General features: G+C 37.8%; 1 protein-coding gene across 1 annotated transcript in view; it reads right to left on the reverse strand.

Annotated features, from left to right (window-relative positions):
• Positions 1–21,583, reverse strand: part of LOC306847872 (voltage-dependent R-type calcium channel subunit alpha-1E-like) — a gene marked incomplete at both ends in the record, with an annotated part of 108,314 nt that overhangs the window by 36,500 nt on the left and 50,231 nt on the right. The window contains 4 exons of the mRNA XM_079382090.1: positions 789–892; positions 2,599–2,789; positions 3,638–3,802; positions 4,206–4,309. Coding sequence (XP_079238216.1) covers positions 789–892; positions 2,599–2,789; positions 3,638–3,802; positions 4,206–4,309 — 564 coding nt within the window. The remainder of the gene's footprint in view (positions 1–788; positions 893–2,598; positions 2,790–3,637; positions 3,803–4,205; positions 4,310–21,583) is intronic.

Consider the following 21,583-nt stretch of genomic DNA (forward strand, 5'->3'; position numbering starts at 1 on the left):
ACCCCTCCGTATAGAGAAGCTACGCTGGCCAATGCAGGACTAAGATGTCGTAGTCTGAGATAGCAGAGAGTAGCCAGGAATGAGGTTTCTTTACAAAGGTAAATTAAGGAATTATATCTACTTAATTATTCAATAAATCAATATGTTATTGCGAATATTATTGTTACTTGTTCATCATTGTCAGTGTTTTATTCGCAAGAACAACATAGTGATGAAACGTGCTCTGTTTGTCATTTAAGGGCTACTGTACAAACATGGTGGAGACTTCCATGTAAGGGGACCCGTGGTGTATGTAGATAAAAATTGCTCATTCTAAGTTGATAAAAACATAACGGTTCATTATGTAAGGCCTTTATACAATTCTGAAAACATAGTTATATATATTATATTGCAATTCTGTGAATAGATCCTCCTAAATATTACACACTCCACCTTTAAAATACATTAAAATAGAAAACAGTTTTTTTTTAATTGCTATATTTTACAATATTATGGTTTAAATTGTATTTTTCATCAAATAAATGCAGCCTTGATGAGCACAAAAGACTTTATTCAAAAATATTTTTTAAAACTTTTGATTGGTAGTGTTTATGAGAGATGTGTAGAAAGAGAAACAGACAACACCACTGTATGTGCAGTAACTTAATCTTACCTCTTGTCTCTAGAGATGAAGTTAATACATTTCACATTAACCTCTGATAAAACTCATTACCCCTGTGTCAGCTCAGACATCAGGTTAGATGTAGTGTCAGTTTGTCTTAGAGTCCATTGAGGAAAACAATACTTACCCTGACAGGACTCCTAATACCAGATTCAACACAAAGAAGGAGCCAATTATTATTAGAGGAATGAAGTAGAGCCAATTCCAAGTAGAGCCTAAGGCATCATTGGCCTGTGCAAACACAAAACAGGAAGTGATTAAACAATGAAAATAATTCATTATGGTTTCAATTTGCAGTAGCTACTAAATCTACTAAATGCCTGGGTTTAAATGGTCAGAAAACCATAAACCCTGCCCTTGTAATAGTGACGATTCAGTGGGGCTCTACTCGGTGGTGCAGAGGGTGTGATCAATGTGTGGGCAGGCGGCACTGTTGCCCAGCTGAGCTGAGAGGGTGTTCCCCGCATCCTGGCGCAGCTGCATAAGCTCAGTTATGAGTGTGAAAAACACCTCTAACTGTGGCAGCATGACTCACGTCAATGCATGACACCATGTGACTGATTAAAAACACTGTGGACTCTTCCAGACATTCAAAATTATGAGATCATGATTTTTAAAAATCATTTTAAAGTATTTAAAGTATTAATTTTCACCAGATTAAATATTTTAAAGGTGGGCAAAACTAGAAAAAAAATTAAATAAATTACTCTAGAAATGTCCATGGCTTTTTAAGATTTTCAATGAAGTACCAGAAATCAAACTTTTAAAATCACCTTAAAAATAAAAAATGACAATTCATATGTTTTAATGGAATGTTGCAGTGTTACAACCCAGAAGTGGACTGACAGGACTTTTCAGTGCAAATTCATTTGGCACTTAGTAAAAGCAGCCATCGACTCATCCTCAAAAATCATGAATAAACAACAGAGGTGCAAACAGTAACACCTCCAATCTTTACAATTCTTTCAAACAAGGTCTCTAAGCTTTCTTTTTGTTGTATAAAGATTTTATCTTAAACTAAATGCATGAAAGTCTGAGTAAGTCCTTCTCCATAAAAATTACATATTAAAACTAAGAAAATTAAATTCCATGCTCAGGTACCAGCACTACTGGATGACAGTGAAGAACAGAGCCAACTCAGCATATACATGGCACTAGTATGATAGCAATCAACCACACAAGCTAATTCCATCAAAAACTCCAATAATCTAATGCACAATATAGATTGTATCGAACACGTCTCATTTTCCAGTACTTGGAGCTGTTTGGAGATAAAACCCACTTTGACAAACCCTTCCAAATGTGACTTGTTATGAAAAGGGAGTTGTTACTGTGCTTGAATCAGCTTGAAGGAAGATCAGAAGTCAGGGGAAAGCTACACAGTGTTGCATGCTGTACAGTATGTACAACCAGTGTACGAATATGATCACAGCTGGCTAACACGAAAAGAGGAAGTTCTTCAAACATAAATTGCAACTATTTCAGCTAAAATGGACCAACCATTAGTGCAGTTTCATCATTCAAAACTCAAATGATTTATGTTCTTATTTTGGGGAGAACAGAAGGAACAGGATTAGGGAACAATGTAAATGTAAGCTGCCTGCATGAACACAACAGATCAATGTTTCCTAAAGCCACGGTATCAACAAAAAGCAAAGACATGCTCATCCAACCAAATACTCAACCAGTGCACTTTACAACCAGTCATTAAAATGCGTATAATGTGAAATACTACAAAGAAGCTAATGACCCTGTTTCATCTAACAACAACATGTGGTAGATTAATGATCAAGTGAGATCTCCTGAGGAAGACTTTAACATGAAGTAACGATTCAACACTGGACTACAAGATTATAATTTGATGTATTAGGATTATAATACAGAAGCATCATCATTATACATACTATACATATCGTTCAGCTGAGAGAGTAACTCACATTATAGAGTACAGCTGTCCAGCCTTCCATGGTGATGCACTGGAAGACAGTGAGTATGGAAAATAAGATGTTATCAAACTGAGTAATGCCATCATTGGGTCCTTGCCAGGGGCCAGTGCAGTTATAATTGTCAGGACAAGTCTTGGCCCCACACGGGAAGTCAAGTTCAGATGAGTCTGCTCTCTCAGAGTCTGCATGAGATGAGAAAGCCATTTTTTTCATGAATTGCATACTGACTGTATAAGTGTTCAACTTTGTAATTTTTAATAATGTATCTGTGTCATTTGTTTGCTTGTTTTGCTATTTGTTATCATGCAGCTAATACAAGAGGCCAACAGAAGGATGAAGTGTTTACTTCCTGTATGGGCGGAGCCGAGCCTCTGACTGACAGGTCAGTATGGACCCGTGAGAGATTGCCAAATTTAATTTTCTGCTCTTGCAAATGTCAATAATGGTATTCTTGTCAATAGTAATCTTAAATTTTATATTTAATAATGTGCATGTGTATGTAGTCCACTCACAAAATGAAAATTCATTTACTTTCCCTCACGTTGTTCCAAACCTTTATAACTTTTTATTCTGTGGAACAGAAAGGAATATATTATAGGAATATACAAGAATGTTGGTAACCAAACGGTTTTGGGTTCTATTGATTTTTGCTGTAAAAAAAAATATATTTTGGAAGACAATGGCACCCGAAACTTTGGTTACCAACATTCTTTAAAATATCTTCTTTTGTGTTCCACAGAAGAAAGAAATTTATACAGATTTGGAATTACTTGAGGGGGGAGTAAATGATGACACAGTTTACATTTTTGGGGTGGACTATCCCTCTAAGAACATGGAGTTATTTGTGACCCTAAAAGATGTTAAATGGTTGCCAACTTTCACAGAAACTAATTTTTTTCAACTGAAACTTTTCTGAAATACTGTTTACATTTTTTTTGTTTGTCATTTTTGTGTATTCTAAAGATTTAAATATTTGGTTTAGATCCCAGCATCTGAAAAGCACATAAATGCAATAAATATATTGTTGTACACTTACCTGTAATGTTTGAAAAAGCTACACATCTTTTGTGGAGTTTTCCACTGTAGAACTCTAATCCAATAATAGCAAACATGAGAATGGCAAAAAACAGCAGCAGACCAATCTGTAGCAGTGGCACCATCGCCTTCATTATGGATTTAAGAACTATTTGGAGACCTTTAAAAAAAACATGAATATAAAGATATCAATAAACCTTACTACACAGAAATAATCAAAACAAAAATATTAAGCTGTACTATTCATTCCTTCACATCCTACAGCATCCACATGTAAAAGAACAACTATAACACTGTGCCCTAACCAAGTGTGATGTGACAAATTACATGACACATGGACACATAGAGTGAGTTTTTGGACCAGTGAGATTTCTTTCTGCAGCTACCAAAATAATTGGACACTTAACAACAAAGAAAATGCCTTGCATGTAGCTTGTTGCATTTGTTGCATTTTGTCAAATTTTATCACATTGTATCTGATTAGGATGCAGTAAAATACTTCTCATTTCAAATGAAACAACACAATGTTTGATTAAGAACGTCATATAGAACGGTAAACATACTAGGAATGCCAGAAACCAGTTTAAGGGGCCGTAATACCCTCACAGCCCTGAGCGTGCGCAGATCTAATGGCATATTCATGTGGGCTCCTGCTGTGGCCAGAATCCTGTTAACGAAATAAAAACAAACATAGGTTAGGCAAAGAAACTATCAACAGAAATTATGCAGGATATATGAATATTTCACAAATATGTTAATGATGATATTTTGTAAACTATGCAATCTCCATTGTTAGTGACATGGTAATCAGCACGATAGTAATGACTCATAGTGATACTGTAGGTAAAGGGGAGTAATTAGAGCAGTGGTGCTAAATGTGTGTGGTCCTCAATGAGGTAATCCCTCTCAGTGAATGACAGCCAGCACACTTTCTAATAATAGTCACTTCTGATTCACAGCTTCCTTCTAAGCACAGGTGATATTCATCAGGCATGACCAATGAGTCATCTCTGTCTTTCATTCCACATGGTTGTCCATGTACAGCCAATCAGACAGGAGCACACAACATTAATGCAGAATATGGAGAAACCTGATTTTTCATATTTGTGTGACAATAAATAAGATGAAAGTAGGAACCAGATGTAACACATGATGGATTTAAAGGGACAGTTCACCCAAAAATTAAAATTCTGTCATCCTTTAATCACCTTCATCTTATTTCCAACTCATATTACTATCACCCTCCCAAGAAGCCGGCCAGTAGGACCCTGCAATAATATATGATTATTGTTGTTCTGATTAGAATGAACAGAATCCCTCATCTCTCAAAAGGAATCCATCAAGGGCATGGCTCATTATAAAATGCTAATGTTGTCCCTTATTTGCTGCGCCACCTAAAAGGAAACAGCAACCCGTCTGTGATGCTGCATGCAACACTCAGAGGGAAATGAGAGGAGCATTAGTGTGTGAGAGAGAAGCTTTTGTTGGCAGCATTCGGTTCCTGACAGCTACCCACTGGATGTCATGTGTGTAACCTGGGATGATGAGTCCTTTCCAACATCTCAACCAAAGCTGAAATTCTGGATTCTCTCATATCCCAATTCACCTGGTACTCCTGTTGTTGGCTAATTAAACTTCATCCCCTTCCACCCCACTGAGATGAAAAAGACTGCCAAAGAAAGGTGTATGAACACAAGACACATAAAAAAAGAGGAAGATACAAAGAGAGTGAGAGAATCAGATGAGAGCGACTTTATACACAGAATTTGGCTTTGAACGAAGCAACTGAGAATGTATCTCCTGGTTTCCAAATTTTGAATCCAACAGATGTTTAAAGACACATCCAAAGTAATGGAGTAAGAGCTCCAAAATAAATTCTGTAAAATACTGATTTAAACAGATCAAACAGAATGTGCCAATTTATACAGTTCTCTTGAACAGAATCTTATTTGACAAATATAAAAATACAAAGTTTTGTTGTTAAGTTATTAAAGTTTTATTAATTAGTTTAATGAAATTCATGAAAATATTATGAAAATGTACTTATCTACTATATGTTAAATGCCCAAAGTAGCTTTTAACATTGTTAAACTATTTATTTTACTGATACATTTATTTTACATAGCTTAATTATTACACTGTGGCAGCACATAAAATGTCATAATCTAATATTAATATATATTTTCAGAAGTATTTACAAATACAAAACTGTAACATTTTTAATTTGATGCACAAATAAAAGTGAGCAATTTGCATTTGATCATTATAAGTTCACAACAGCACATTTTTTGAAAAAATGGTTTTATCTGCTGTAAGTGCAGACAAGGCTACGATATTCTGCAGAACCCTTATTTCTGCCAACTTCCAATTGCCATGCTCATGAGCGTTAATGAAGACCTGCATTAAACTATGCATCAGAGATAAAATAAGACTTCAATACAGCCTTAAACAGCTCCTGTAACCCACCCATTGTGAAATTAATAAGTCCATAGCACAAACCCCAGAATATTTCCCACTCAATATTTTCCACTTCATTTTCAGCAGGGCTTTATAAGAGAGGAATATTAATCCCAGATTGTCCTGCATATTAGTCACATCTGGGGTGTCAAGGTAGCAGGATGTCAGCGATTCTAATTAGGACCTGAGAAAGAATTTAAATAGCAGCACAGGGATGAGATGAAAGACTTCACTAATAGACTGCCAAAGAAAGAAATAGCGAAAATTGCTCCTACAGCTTCTAGGAGTCTTTAAATGGCGAGGCCACAAATGGTGCAATCAGAAAGAGATTTTACTAAATTTTAAAATGGATAATAAATTCAATGGAAAATGTTATGATGACCGTAAAAAAAGTTTATAAAACTATCACTATCAAGTATTGAGATGGAACCATCAGTACAAAATTGTGTAGCATTAGCACGTTCAATTATGCTTACATAATTCATAACAGCTTGTGTTTATAAGGTTAGCATTTACAAACCATCACTGCCTAGAGACAAACACTCCCTAAGCCCAATGCCAAGATGCATTCATATGTATATAAACAGAAAAAAAACACTAATTTCATGCAAGGAAAGCTTCATTCCTCACTTTGAGAGGAGGATGAGAGGAAGGAGAGAGATCTTGACTGTTTTCACTGAAAACAATATTGTGTGTAGGCGGGTCAGGAACACAAAGCTGGTGTGAAGACAATTCCCTGGCACTGAATGAACAGCATGACATGTTACCACCAACAAAAGACCATAAATATAGCACAGAACGGACTTCCTGTGATTCATGTAAGCCTGCTGTATAGCCAAAGTTCATACTAATGATTAACACGAAAGATTAAGCTCTGCAAATATATAGAAATGACGCTGTAGCATGTAGCATTTTTCACAAATAAAGAAATGGTTAAAAAATGTGAATAAATGGAAGTAAGCCCTGTAACAAGCTGTATGAGATCAGGTAAGTCATGCGCACTGGGAATCTTTTTTTTTCTTCTAAGAAACACAAGGTAGCGCTAATTTCATATACAGCACACAGCGAATATGACATGAATATGACATAGTGGCCAACTTGATATTGCGCTCTATGGTTTAAAATCAAGGATTCATAATTTGTTGACCATGTATATGCAGTGACAGCTTAACTCTCCTGTCCGCATCCAATTTGCATGGACAGATGGACCATCACGCAGACAACAAATGCACACCTCAAAAGATTTCACAGCAGAATCAAAATATTTTCACAGCCGGTGGGGCTGGTGGATCGATGGGTGACGGTGGAGGCGAGGGAGCTAGGAGCCGAGGTGGAGCCACTGGGTCTATGAGCCGAGGCGGAGTCCGGGCCTCGGAGGTTGGAGGCGGAGGTGAGGGCTACTCCAGCCTCAGCGACGCTGGAGGATGGCAGACCCACGGGGCTCGTACTGTACAGATAGGGGGCTGAGGGCGAGCGGGGGGGCTGCCAGACGACAGCGGTGGAGGAGGCAGGAGCGGGCGGGCATTTTCGAGGAGCGGGCACTGGAGGGCACTTTTGAGGAGCGGGCACTGGAGGATCTGAAACCCCCTCAGGGTTGGCCAAGGGAACCAAGGACGAAGGAGGGCTGGACAGGACCAGCGGGGACGACGGAGAGAGGAGAGGGGGCAATTCGATCTCCAGTTCAATATTCCAGTCTATCGGAACCCCCTCCAAATCCAGCAGCCCTAGATGTATCAGCTCACCCTCAGCTCAACATAAATAATTATGCTTGCCTTAGAAAAGACTGGCTATTCTATAAAAAAAAGGCATACAACACCTCTGGGTGGAATAATCTCTGTTAGCCAACATAATCTTTTGCAGATCCCAACCTAAATTTAACATGTAAGAGTTCTGTGCCATTTAAAATAACACCTAATTCGATTTGCAAACCAAATGTCAATATGTGTAAATCCTCTCAAGATTTCTCAGATGATATCATATGCATTTTAGCAGTCTGTGTCCCTCACTATGTAGATATTGTGCTATTTCCTGCCAGACACTGCCGTTAATTATCCCTCTCTGCCCGTTGCAGAAACATGGCTCTTTGATGGGCCCCTGACTCACACATGCAACCGTTACATTGTGACAGATGGCATATGAATCATTAAGACACCAGTAGATCAATTATTCATCATGGGTAAAGAGCAAACACTTAACTAATTGTCAAACATGCAGGGAGAAACAGACAAAGAGAGAGAGTGACAGAGAAAGCAAAAGACAGAAAGAGGCAGAGTAGACATCTGAAACCGTAATAAATTACAAATGAGTGCTAATGATGCACGGTCAGAGTGTGTTTTAACTCTTGACCTGAACTGCTTGATTTATTTTGCCTTATAAAGCAATCAGCCACTTTCACAGAGCAGAATAATACTATTGTGAGACCTTTTTAGAGTGCATTGAAAATAAAGATGCACCTGAGATCGTAATTTTGAGTTTGTTTTTTTTGTTACGGCAAAGGTACTAGAGGTACATATTAGCTTAGAAAGAATCACCTTCAAATATTGTCTTGGATGAAGGGAACCCTTGAGCTAACCGATAATGAAATCTGTTGTTGTTCATACATTCATTCATGTATACAATTAATTATATAGTATTTCTATGTTGCAGTCCCAGATTTCAGTTGCTAATAAGCAGGGTCTGAAGATGTATTTCCTGTCTGATCATTACAACAGTACCTGATCTGATCCACCATCACACTAGTGTTGGTAAAGGGTGTGAAAAATCCCTGCTTTTGAAATTAAGTGTAAGGACACAATGCTAAAAAAATACTTACTGTATAGTGTTACAAAAGCTGTTATAGCTGCACATTGTTGGATGTATCCTAGACTTTGTTGCTTTGTACCTTTATATCAAACTATTGAATATTTGCTTCTGAATGGTGAATTTGCATCTGAGGACATTACTGTGCCAAACAGTACTTAACCTGGGCATCACAAACTATCTCACAATGTAATATAAATCTGTTCATAAAATGTTTTTAATAAAAATTATGCATTTTTTTTATTAAATTATGTATAAATTATGTAATAATTTAATTTGATTGATTGTATAGTTATGTAATATATTTAAATAATTAATTTCATTTAAATGTTTTAAATAACTAAGATTTTTGAGGGGCTTCCCTGGAGGTTTGGCCCCAGCCACTGACTTAGCGAGATATGTGCTCTATGGCACAGAGAGCCTACATCAGTGATGTGACTTTCCACAGTAAACAGCACATCCTTAGAAAACAACTGAGGCCACTGATCAAGCTAAAGCGGGAAAAGTGCAGGACTTAAATTGACAAAAAGGGAAAACACACTATATTAACAATAAAACACTTCAGAGTCATAAACATATGGTTTCATGCACCCAGGTTTGCCTGGGCAGTTCAGAGCAGCTACATCACATTTTAATGACATATTTTTATCTGTAAATGTTATATTTATAGTATTTTGTAAAATAGTTTGCCATAACAACAAAGCTTATCACTGTTAACTGAAAATGTCTTATAGATTTCAAAGACCTCCCTCAGAGGAACCAAAAATTAATTTCAGATCAATTATAAATTAATGTGTGCTTTACCCCAGATATTGATGTTTATAGTGATGCCCACCCATCCTTCATTTGGATTATGACGACCCCCCCCCCCCCCCACTGCAAAACGTGAATCAGTTTGCTCATCATCTGAGGTTCAAACGTTTCCTTCACTGTCACTGGAGCTTCACACAGCAGGAGAAATTCTCCCTCCATCTGGTTATAAGACACACCCCCTGCGTTCACCATAGCAACCCCAAGACCAATCAGCACTGCCCCTGATGGTCTTTCCTGTTGATTACAGTGAATGTCATTTAAAACGTTGGTGTGATCATATAATTGTTACTATAATTAGAATCTAGCTGTATTATGAATGGTTTCATAAATGCATTTTTAGTACAGAAATGCTAGATTCCTGATTGGTTGGCATGTTCCAAGGGTGTTAATTACATTTTTATACTTGCACAGCTATGCAGTAGTAGTTCCAGGTTTGTTGACCGCATTACTGTTCCACAAGAGCTCAGTTTACCAGACAGAGAGAGAAAGTGATTAGACAGACACAGAGTGTCCCAGCCAGTTATTACCCATCCTGTCAGTGTGCCAAGCCAGTGAAGGAGAAATTACAGGCCCCAGAACAGGTCGTCGTCCTAAAGGAACTCGTTTACCCAAATGACTTAAAATAGAGAGCAGAGATTAGCCTGAAGAAAATAAAGTACTTCCATTTTATCTGCTAATTCCTTCATTTAACTCTCTATTTGTAACATCTCTGTTTTTCAATATTTAGAATCAATTTCCAGAGCGCATCAGTTTTACTAAAAAAATAATACAATACATGGTTTAATGAAAAATATAGTAGCATTATTTAAAATATAAACATGCATTTCTTACAATGAAATAGTGCTACACATGGACTTTAGGGACTTTTTATTTTTCCTGATTCATTGACAGGTACAGTAACTGTCCAAATGAACTGATACACTATAATGAATCAGACTTCCCAACGATGTGCTGCAACACACTGATCTCAGTCTGCTTTTTAAAAGGCCTCAACAGACCATCAGTTCAGCTTGTGGCCATAGACGAACAAGTCCCTGGCTGAGCAGATCATGTTATCTTTTTGACTGTCTGTGGTGAACATTTGGGAGTCTTTGCAACAAGAATATACCAGGAGGTTGTGGTCAAGTCAGAAGAGACCACCCAATGGTCTCAACAAACACTTATATTACTGGAAACAGCACTTTCAATACTCCCAAAGGGCAAAGGGCTTACTGTTATTACCTGCTCTTTATCATTTTACTGCTAAGGTGTAGGACAGTGAGCAAAAGAGAAAGGAGAAAGAAAAAGAAAAGGTGGAATTGACAGTTCAATAAACTATAGTGTATAATGTTCTACTGTGTCATTTAAAGTTATTTCTTCACATAATATCACACGATCACTGTCACTGTCATACCGTATTCTATCTGCCTCATCAAGACAACTTGGCCACATATATATTGCTTTTTTTATGTAATGCCAACTATAAGCAACTGGTATGAAAGCAATCAAGCCAAATTTGCATATGTGAACCACTACTGATTATATAAAATTTGCTGTCATGATACGTGCAGTGAAATGAAGCGAGAACTCAAGTGCAGGGAAATGGTGGTTTAATTATAAAAGAAACAAAAACACAACATAAATTCCCCCGAGGGGAAAAACAGGCAGACTAAGCAATACAACGATCAGGATCTAGAAACACACAGGACTTACTGCACATCACATTAGACAACGTGGCCGAACAGGACTGCAAACACCAGGATCATTTAAAGGAGACAAACAAGGAGGAACCAGGTGTACACACTGAGACAATTAGGGAATAACAAGGAGGGCGGGGTCAAACAATCAACCGGGGAACACATGGAACAATCACAACACAACCCCATGTGCTCAGACAAGACAGTGACATCTGGTGGCCAACCAGGGCACACCCACAGGATACGTGACACTACCCCCCAACAAAGGAGCAGCTCCCAGATGCTCCATCTGCAACACTAAGACGACACAAAAACATGAAAAATGAAAATACAAAATGTCAAGAAGGGAGGTGGGCAAGAGACGGATCAGGGGGAGGGATGGTGGGCCAGGCCCGTGCAGAGGCAGGGGGCCCGCAGACCAAGGCAGAGCAGGAGACCAGAACAGATCCGGAGGGACGGACCAGGGGGTTTCCGGCCCAACAGGAACCCCAGCGCACGGCCAGGGTGGGGCCGGAGGGACAAGCCAGGCAGTGAGTTTACGAACGGCCTCTGTGGCCGTGACAGGGCAGACAGTCAGTTCAGAAACGGCCTCTGTGGCCGTGACAGGGCAGACAGTGAGCTCAGGAACGGCCTCTGGCAGGGTAGGGAGCTCGAGTGGAGCCTGCAGGGCGAGAAGTTCGGGTAGAGCCGGCAAGGCGAGGAGCTCGTGTGGCGCCGGCAGGGCAAGGCGCTCGGGTGGCGCCGGCAGGGCAAGGAGTCTGGGTGGCGCCGGCAGGGCAAGGCGCTTGGGTGGCGCCGGCAGGCCGAGGAGTCTGGGTGGCGCCGGCAGGGCGAGGAGCTTGGGTGGCGCCGGCAGGGCGAGGAGCTTGGGTGGCGCCGGCAGGGCGAGGAGCTTGGGTGGCGCCGGCAGGGCGAGGAGCTTGGGTGGCTCTGGCACGACCTCCTGGCCAGCAGTGAGCTCCTGGGTAGCCTCCTGGCCTTGTGGGACGGAGAAGGCCTTCCTCCGCCTCTTCCTCCGTCTCCGGGAGCGGGGCGCCGCTGCGGCATCTTCGGCCACCACTAGGGGATTGAGAGCGGGCACCGCCGCCTCGGGAGCGCTGTGAGCGGGCACCGCCGCCTCGGGAGCGCTGTGAGCGGGCACCGCCGCCTCGGGAGCGCTGTGAGCGGGCACCGCCGCCTCGGGAGCGCTGTGAGCGGGCACCGCCGCCTCGGGAGCGCTGTGAGCGGGCACCGCCGCCTCGGGAGCGCTGTGAGCGGGCACCGCCGCCTCGGGAGCGCTGTGAGCGGGCACCGCCGCCTCGGGAGCGCTGTGAGTGGGCACCGCCGCTTGGAGATGCGCCAAAAACTCCACAAACTCCCCAAAAGTCAAGCGGCCCAGCCCCCTCATCCACTCCTCATCGAGTGGCTCCTCCAGGGCCAGGTTAAAAAAGTCCTTGAGAGCCGCATCGTTGTAGCCCAAACCCTCTGCTGCCTCACAGAACGTCAGGGCAAATCTCCTCACGTCAGTGCCCCTCTGACGGAGGGATCGCAGCGTCCTGACCTGGAGGATCCGTGAGTAGCGAGGGTTCCTCACGTTAGCGGCTGGAGGATGGTGTGGATCCATTCCCCGCTGAGTTCTCAGTGTCGGCCACGTTCTGTCATGATACGTGCAGTGAAATGAAGCGAGAACTCAAGTGCAGGGAAATGGTGGTTTAATTATAAAAGAAACAAAAACACAACATAAATTCCCCCGAGGGGAAAAACAGGCAGACTAAGCAATACAACGATCAGGATCTAGAAACACACAGGACTTACTGCACATCACATTAGACAACGTGGCCGAACAGGACTGCAAACACCAGGATCATTTAAAGGAGACAAACAAGGAGGAACCAGGTGTACACACTGAGACAATTAGGGAATAACAAGGAGGGCGGGGTCAAACAATCAACCGGGGAACACATGGAACAATCACAACACAACCCCATGTGCTCAGACAAGACAGTGACATCTGGTGGCCAACCAGGGCACACCCACAGGATACGTGACATTTGCTGCATATTTATAATAAATCTTAAATAATAATAATAATTTTGTCAATATATATACACTAGCAAAAGTTTGGAATATATTTTTTTACGTTTTTGAAAAAAGTATCTTATGTTCACCAAGGCTGCATTTATTTGATCAAAAATACAATAAAAACAATAATAGTGTAAAAAATATGATTACAGTTTAAAAGAACCTTTCCATTTTGATATTTTTTAAGTTTCCCAAAGGATTTTGTGAGACTTGTGGCAGCAGGTGACGGCACATATTAATTAGCATATTTATGACATCATTGCTTCGGGTTTAGCATTCAGACAATTTTTGGCACTTCAGGTCTTTTCTACTCTCTAAACTGTTACATACTTTAATATAACTGGATGCCCAATAAAGCTGTTCTCAAAGTCAGACCTTGCGCTCTCAGGGCAGTACTGGCGAAATCTTCCAACTAAAGGATAGCTAAGGTTTATCCAAAAAAGTCACTAGGTTTGTCAATATGTACCTTTTATGGGAAAAAGTCGCTAAAAGGGTCTGAAAGTTGCTAAATATAGTGCTAAAGTCGTGCTCTTGTGTGTGTGTGTGAGCCGTAGGAGCCGATGTCAGGGGGTGGTGGATATTTGTGGTGGTCAATGTGAATATTGTAGCAGGCCATGATACCATGAAACCACGATACATTTGTTCAGGGTTCTTTGATGAAGTTAAAAAGAACAGCATTTATGTGAAATATAAATATTTTGTAATACAATAAATGCCTTTAATGTCATTTGTATCTATTAAATGTCTATGAATTTCATTTTTTTTTACATAATATTACTAATATTAAATCAATATTACTGAAAATTCATTATAGGAACACATTTTATACACAAACGTAACCTTCTGAACACTTAGGCTATATTTATGAGTATCTGATTACAAAAGAAGCCATTCATTAAAAACAATCCTTTTTTATGTCACAATTCATCCTGGAGTTGTAGTATAACAGCTGTTGGTGAGAAATACCAGCCTACACGCTTTTTCAGACAACAGTGCTGACACAAGCCTATTAAAATCTCACTGACCAACTTCAACTACATCTCTCCAAAGCACACACTCCACCAACACACTCTCCAAACACTTGACCATGTGATCATCATCCAGCAAATTGATCATGAAGAGATGTTGAACTGTCAAGTTTGCTTTGAAAAGACAGTGAGCTTGTGAAAATCAATTCAAAAACATTCTTTCTTTTTTATGAAATAAAAAGGTGTCCAATGTCTTCATTTTCCCATAGACTCACAGTGTGGATTTGAAAAAGTTTTGCAAGTGATTTGCTTATCTTATATTTCCTCAGTAAAAGAGGTGCAGTACTAAAAAGCAAAAAGCAAATCTCAATCCATTTCCCTAGTGACATCTTACTATACAAGCTAACCCAATTAAGCTAATTTAATAAACCCTCTATGTGGAGGTTTCTAGCAACAAATTTCCGACCTTAACCCTGTTCAGGTCATTGCTGTCTAAAAACTATTTATATTTATGCCACCGATATCCTCGTGGGCAGTTCGCCAACATGTAATATCGATGTGCTCTGGCGTCTTGAGATTGAGTCCCGGCTCACAGACCTTTCCCAATTTCAAAATCTCTCTCTCTCTCTCTCTCTCTCTCTCTCTATATATATATATATATATGGGGTAAACGTACCTATTAAGCTCACCAAAATCTACATTGAGACATCTTTAGTGCAAAAGATATTGGTTTCAGTACAAGAAGTTATGTTAAAATAAAAATATTAATGTCTCACACAAAAATATTTTATTTGATTTTAAATGACAAAAGCATTTCAATTAAGATGTACATCATTAAATGCAAAAAGTCTGGCTGTGCTTAATGGGAAGGGTAAACGTACCTATTAAGCTCACGCACTTTAAGCTCACAGCTCCTTAAATGTGCCTTTTTTTTTTAGATGTTCACTGCTTACTATAAAATTAAGAGATTAATGTTTAGACTTTTGCATATTATAAACTGGAACTTGGATGTGGGAAATAATTACAGTTAGATCCTATAGATAGCAACATAGCACAGATGCTACAGAACACTGTATAAGATTGTGTGCTATGCTATTACTTCACAGGCATTACTGGCTTGTACGTTTAAATCCATAATATTATAAATTTACAGTTTATTGCTGGTCTGTGGTTTTACACTGCTGTAATATTTAAATATTTCATATTATTGTAAAGTGAGCTTAAAGGGTACACTACGGTGAAAATCACACAGCTTCAGTGTGACATCAATAAGAAAAAGCAGAATTTTATAGATATTGTCAATAATAGTTGTTCATATTAAAATATGTATAAACTTAATACATGGCCTAGATTATTTATTTAGCAAAATATTGTCATTTTAACAAATATTACATGAAATTTATTAAAAATTGTTTCTGCTCCAATTTTTGCTCTCTTTAAGCTCTTCCACATTGAATGTCTATATAAATACATCATGAACAGACTTTAAATATAAACTGATGGTTGCCACTTTAAGTTAATCTTTATAAAATGATTTATAACTTATTTTAACAGCTTTAAGATAACAAAATCTTGGTGTAACTATAGTTTATGCCCAAAGATGAAAGAGGCCATCATATGACCATCATATGTGATTTTCTAAAGAATCAGTCAGCTCAAATCTACAGACTGGCTCTGACCTTTGCCAACTAGCATCAACTTCTCCAGACTAGGGATGGGCATTTTTGGCAATTTCTTATTTCGATTTTCTTATTTTCGATTTCGAGTTTCAAAAATGATTAATCGAGTACTCAGGGGGTGGGGCGTGTGCGGGGGGCATGGAGATGATGAAAATATCTGAAGACTGTTATGAAAATGAATGTTAAAAATAAAAATATGACATGAAAACATTTCTATGAAAACATGATGCAGCAATGTTATTTAAAAAGAAGCATCTGGTGGTGGAGCCTGGCAGATTCGTTACACATACGATGTACGAAAACAATTTTAATTGAAGTATGCCTACTGTTGAACAAATATGACGAAAAACATCACCGCTGCATTGTTGACATCCATTTATTAAGAAACTTCACATTGAGGCTAGTTTCTGTGTTTATCCCCATGAATGAAATGTTTTATTGGTTTGGTTTGTTATTGGATTTTTGAATATGTGTTACTTAGCTGAACATGGACAAGTCTAGATGGTGCAATGTATTTGACTGACACTAGGGATGTAAGGATTGATACAATTTTCATGATAAAATTCCCGACGGTTAGTATTACCGTTTCATATTTTAATTATCATTAAAACCGTATTCGATTTCCGCGCTCTGAACAACTCACGATAAATAAATACTGTCCAGCACAAAGCAGAGTTTTCAGTAACAGTCTCACGTGCGCACGGCAGCAGAGTAGTTTCGTTTGAGTGAAAATAGAGCGGAAAAACTGGGAGGTTTTAAAAGAGTGCGAAGTGAATTATACAAATGAATATATGAATGAATTAATTATATGAATGTACCTCTGAAGGTTCTGACTGTCTTCAGAAACGATTCGATGGCATTTTGTTTTCATCTTCGCTCCATGTAATACCTAAAGGAACTGTTCTTAATCACAATACGGAGTTTACGGGAATTCAGCTTTTCCATATAAAGCACCACTTGCTGTCAGAGAGTGGATTTACAGAGACTTATATGTACATTCAGCCTATGTGCAGCACTTTCTGTCTGGTCAAAAACTGACCAAATTTCCATGCCCTGCTGTAAATTTTGAGCGGTTGATGAAAAACAATCTTATGTGGATTCTACACATTTAAACAATTCAGATAAGTTATCTAGAATTATTTATGGAGCAGATAAAATACATATAATCATTTATTAATCAGTTATCATTTTGACAACCCTTTTCTTTATTTAAAGGCTGAAATGTGAGATTTACCTTTATATGAAACTTTTTCAAAGCTTTGTTTGAACATTTACATTAGATATTTGAACATGCTATTAAACTGGTGTCAGTCTAATTGTCATTTAAAATCCAAACATCATTGGTAATGTTATTGTTTTAGTGATTATGCAAACAAAAAGTCATTTTATTTGCTGTTTATTGATTTTTAAATATAAAACTTGAAGTGATTTATGTGTCGGTACTTTTTGAACATCTCCAGCACATTTTAACAATACTGTGATAATACTGATAACTGTGATAATTTTGGTCACTATAATCATGATGAGAAATTTCATACCGTTACATCCCTAACTGACACTATGAATACACTATAACTGATCAAATTGAGTGCCTTGTTGATTGATTTTAGTGTTCAGTTTTTTTTTTGTGATTCACTTTATACCTTCAAATATAAAAATTTTCAATTGTTCTTTAAACGTTTTCCTTAAAATAAACAAGAGTTTTTAATAAAACATGATGTGAGCTTAATGGGAACAGGAGTGTGGTTCAAGGGTACAAAAATCTACTCATTAAGGACAGCCAGACGTTTTGCATTTAATGATGTATATCTTAATTGAAATACTTTTGTAATTAAAAAAATTAGCCCCCGGTTTCACAGACAAGGCTTAAGCCTAGTCCTAGACTAAAATGTAAGTCTGAGCCGTTTCAACTGAAAGAAACTTGCACTGATGGATCTTAAAATATATCAGTGCCTTTGTTTTGTCTCAAGATGGACATCAGTAATGTTTTTGTTTAAGGCATGTTTATAAAAATTACTTGAATGTCCTAATTGTACTATGGCCTAATCCTGGCTTAGTCTAACTGTCTGTGCAACCAGGCCTAAATATTATTGTGTGAGAGATTAAACGTCTTGTACTGAAACCGATAACTTGTGCACTAAAAATGTCTCAATGTAGATTTTGGTGAGCTTAATAGGTATGTTTACCCTACATTTGTGTACCCTTTAACCCTAAAAATGGCAAAACCATAAAGAGACATCAGAAAATGTATTTATTTCTATTTTCCATTTTATTGGAATTCAAATAATACAATTTCATGATTTTTTTTTTTTTTCAAATTTGACTTATTTTTTATTTTAATGTTTGTATCCCCCAGGATACATCGCCCCTTTGAGGGTATAAATTCACTGAAAACTGAACACTTGTTTATCAATGCTTGTTACAATATGGTTATAATTCCTGGATGCTTTGTAATAAAGACCTAAGGTTGGTCTCTTTTTAAAGAAGACACATAGCAGATTATTGCTTAAGTGAAAGCATTTTAAAATAAAACAAAAGTATAAAAAAGTTATAGAAGTTTAAGTTTACAATAAAGATAATGCAGTATACTATTTTTTATTTTATTTGATATAAAATGAGTATTTTATAAAATATGTTGAACTCTAAAATTTCTATGAATTCAAAGCCATATGTCTAACCAAGGTGTGTTCCAAATTTGAAGTTGGTATTACAACAATAGTGGTTCCTGTGAGATTTTGTTTGGACACTACCAAAAATAACACTGGGTTACACCCATACTCTATTGATTTTTTTAATGCAGTTTTCTGTCACAAATCAATCATTTTCTGTCACAATATCACTTCTATTACAAAACAGTTACCAAATATGGAACCTTGACTGTCAGATATTTCCAATATGTGTTTTGTCAAGCATACAAAAGATCTGATTTTCTAAAACACAAGCCACAAAATCACAGAGTCTATGTATATGTTTTTATATCTTGATTTATAAACCTAAAAGAGCCATGTATCCCCTGAGATACAAATATTTAGAGACTGATTACAAAAAATGTAAGCATTTAATTCATAAAATTTAAATGTAAACCTAACACGCTAATGCTGAATAACAGCTTTTTAAACAGGTAAGTCCCCTCCAACATGTGTAAATATGCTAGATCAACTTTTAGATGTAGTTGTCCCACTACAGGTAGCCATGCAGTTTTAAATGCTTCCTGTGAGCAAAAAAATAATCATGTAGAAACAAAAGTCACCTCATCTAAATATTTATAACAAACATCCTTTCAAAATGAAACCAACAAATAAGACCTACACTTTCACTGCTTCTCCCCACAGCTTCTCAAATGTTTGTATCCTCCAGGATACGTTGCCTCTTTTAGGGTTAAGCACACCCCTGTTCCCAATAAGCTCACATCATATTTTATTTAAAAATCTTGTTTATTTTAAACAACCTTTTTAAAAAATAATTGACATTTTTTTATTTGAAGGTACAAAGTCAATCACAAGAAAACAGAACACTAAAATCAAGCAACAAGGCATTCAGTTTGATCAGTTATATAGTGAAGTGCCATTTAAGGACACTGCAATATCTAGACTAGTCCACGTTCAGCTAAGTAACAAAAATTCTAAAATCTAATAACAAAACAAACCAATAAAACATTTCATTCATGGGGATGAACACAGAAACTAGCCAAATTATGAAGCCTCTTATTAAATGGATGTCAAATGGAATACACTACACGATTTTTGGCCCGATTTCCCAGCGATTTACAGTCTGGAGAAGTTGACACTTGTTGCCAAAAGTCAGAGCCAGTCTGAAGATGAGAGTGTAAAACCTCATAGTGTATGATGGTCACAGATTTCAGACTTTGACATGTTAATCGGGTTTCTATTTGCTCCTTCTTTGAATGGACGACATGCCTCTTTCATAAACTATAGTTATGCCTAGATTTTGTCATCTTAAAGATGTGAAAATAAGTTATTAACCATTTTATAAAGATTAAGTGACAACCATCAGTTAATATTTAAAATCTCTTTATGAAGTATTTTTAGACGTTCAATGTGCAAAAGCTTAAAGGGAGCACTCTGAGCTTAATTGGAGCAGCAACAATTTTTGATATTTATTAAATTAACAAGATTTTGCTAAATAAATAATCAAGGTCATGTATTAAGTTCATACATATTTTAATATGACCAACTATTATTAACAATATCTATGAAATTATACTTTTTCTTATTGATGTCACACTGAAGCTGTGTGATTTTCACCGTAGTGTATCCTTGAAGCTCACTTTACAATAATATGAAATCTTTAAAAATTACAGCACTGTAAAACCACAGACCAGCAATAAACTGTAATTTTTTTAATATTATGGACTTAAAAGTACAAGCCAGTAATGCCTGTGAAGTAATATATTAGGGTAGCACACAATCTTATACAGCCAGCCAGCTAACTGTAGCATCTGTGCTATATTGCTAAAACTATCTTTTGGATCTTACTGTAATTATTTCCCACATCCAAGTTCTAGGTTATAATATGCAAAAGTCTGAATATTAATCTCTTAATTTTACAGTAAGTAGTGAAACTTACTCAAAATAAAGGCTTAAACATCTAAAACCGCACAATACACTAAAGGGATCATGTTTTGGCTCCAGTTTTTAGACAGCTTTTAAAATGACCGCCGGATAGTGTGAAAACATGGATACTCATATCTCAGTGTTCAATGATCTGACTGAGTTGAAATTACAAGAGTTATATAGTAACAAACACATCAATTGGTTAAGACATCAAGTAGGAAAATAAATCATTTTTTCTTTTTATAATCTGAGCTTAAAAATGGAAGTGTGCTTAATGGGTACGTGAGCTTAATAGGTATGTTTTCCCTATATATATTACATTTTGATAATGGTGGCTTGATTTGCTCAGAAAAAGGAAACATTTCGGAGTAGGGCTGAATGATTAATCGAAATCAAACCAAAATCGCAATTTTACTTAATGCAATTATTGAATCCCAACAGCTGCGATTTTTAATTAAATTAATATATGCATAGTGTCAGTAATAAATGCTACTCAGTCTCTGCAAGGGCTGTGAGTTTGAGACACTTATAACGCGCATCTGAAAAAGCAACATGCATCAAACATCCTCTCAAACTTAAAGGTGGGGTATGCATTTTTTCAAAAACGCTTTAGAAAACGAGTTGGGGCCGAGTACCAAAACAAACTTGTAGCCAATCAGCAGTAAGGAGCATGTCTACTCATGATGCAGCGGAGAGAGCAGCGTTCATCAGTGCACATGACAGACATTTGCCGAGCCAAGCGACGACAGAAAGATAGAGATGGCGGATAAAAAACAAAAGAGGAAAATGTCTGCAGAAGAAAAGAAGGCTTACACCGTGTCTACACCGGACACGACAGGACAGTCTAACTGTTGTCGGTCTGTCTACACTGGACGCGACAAAGCGATGGTTGAAAATCATTTGAAATTTGTGTC

The sequence above is a fragment of the Barbus barbus genome, assembly GCF_936440315.1.
Source record: "Barbus barbus genome assembly, chromosome: 28".
NCBI lineage: Eukaryota > Metazoa > Chordata > Actinopteri > Cypriniformes > Cyprinidae > Barbus > Barbus barbus.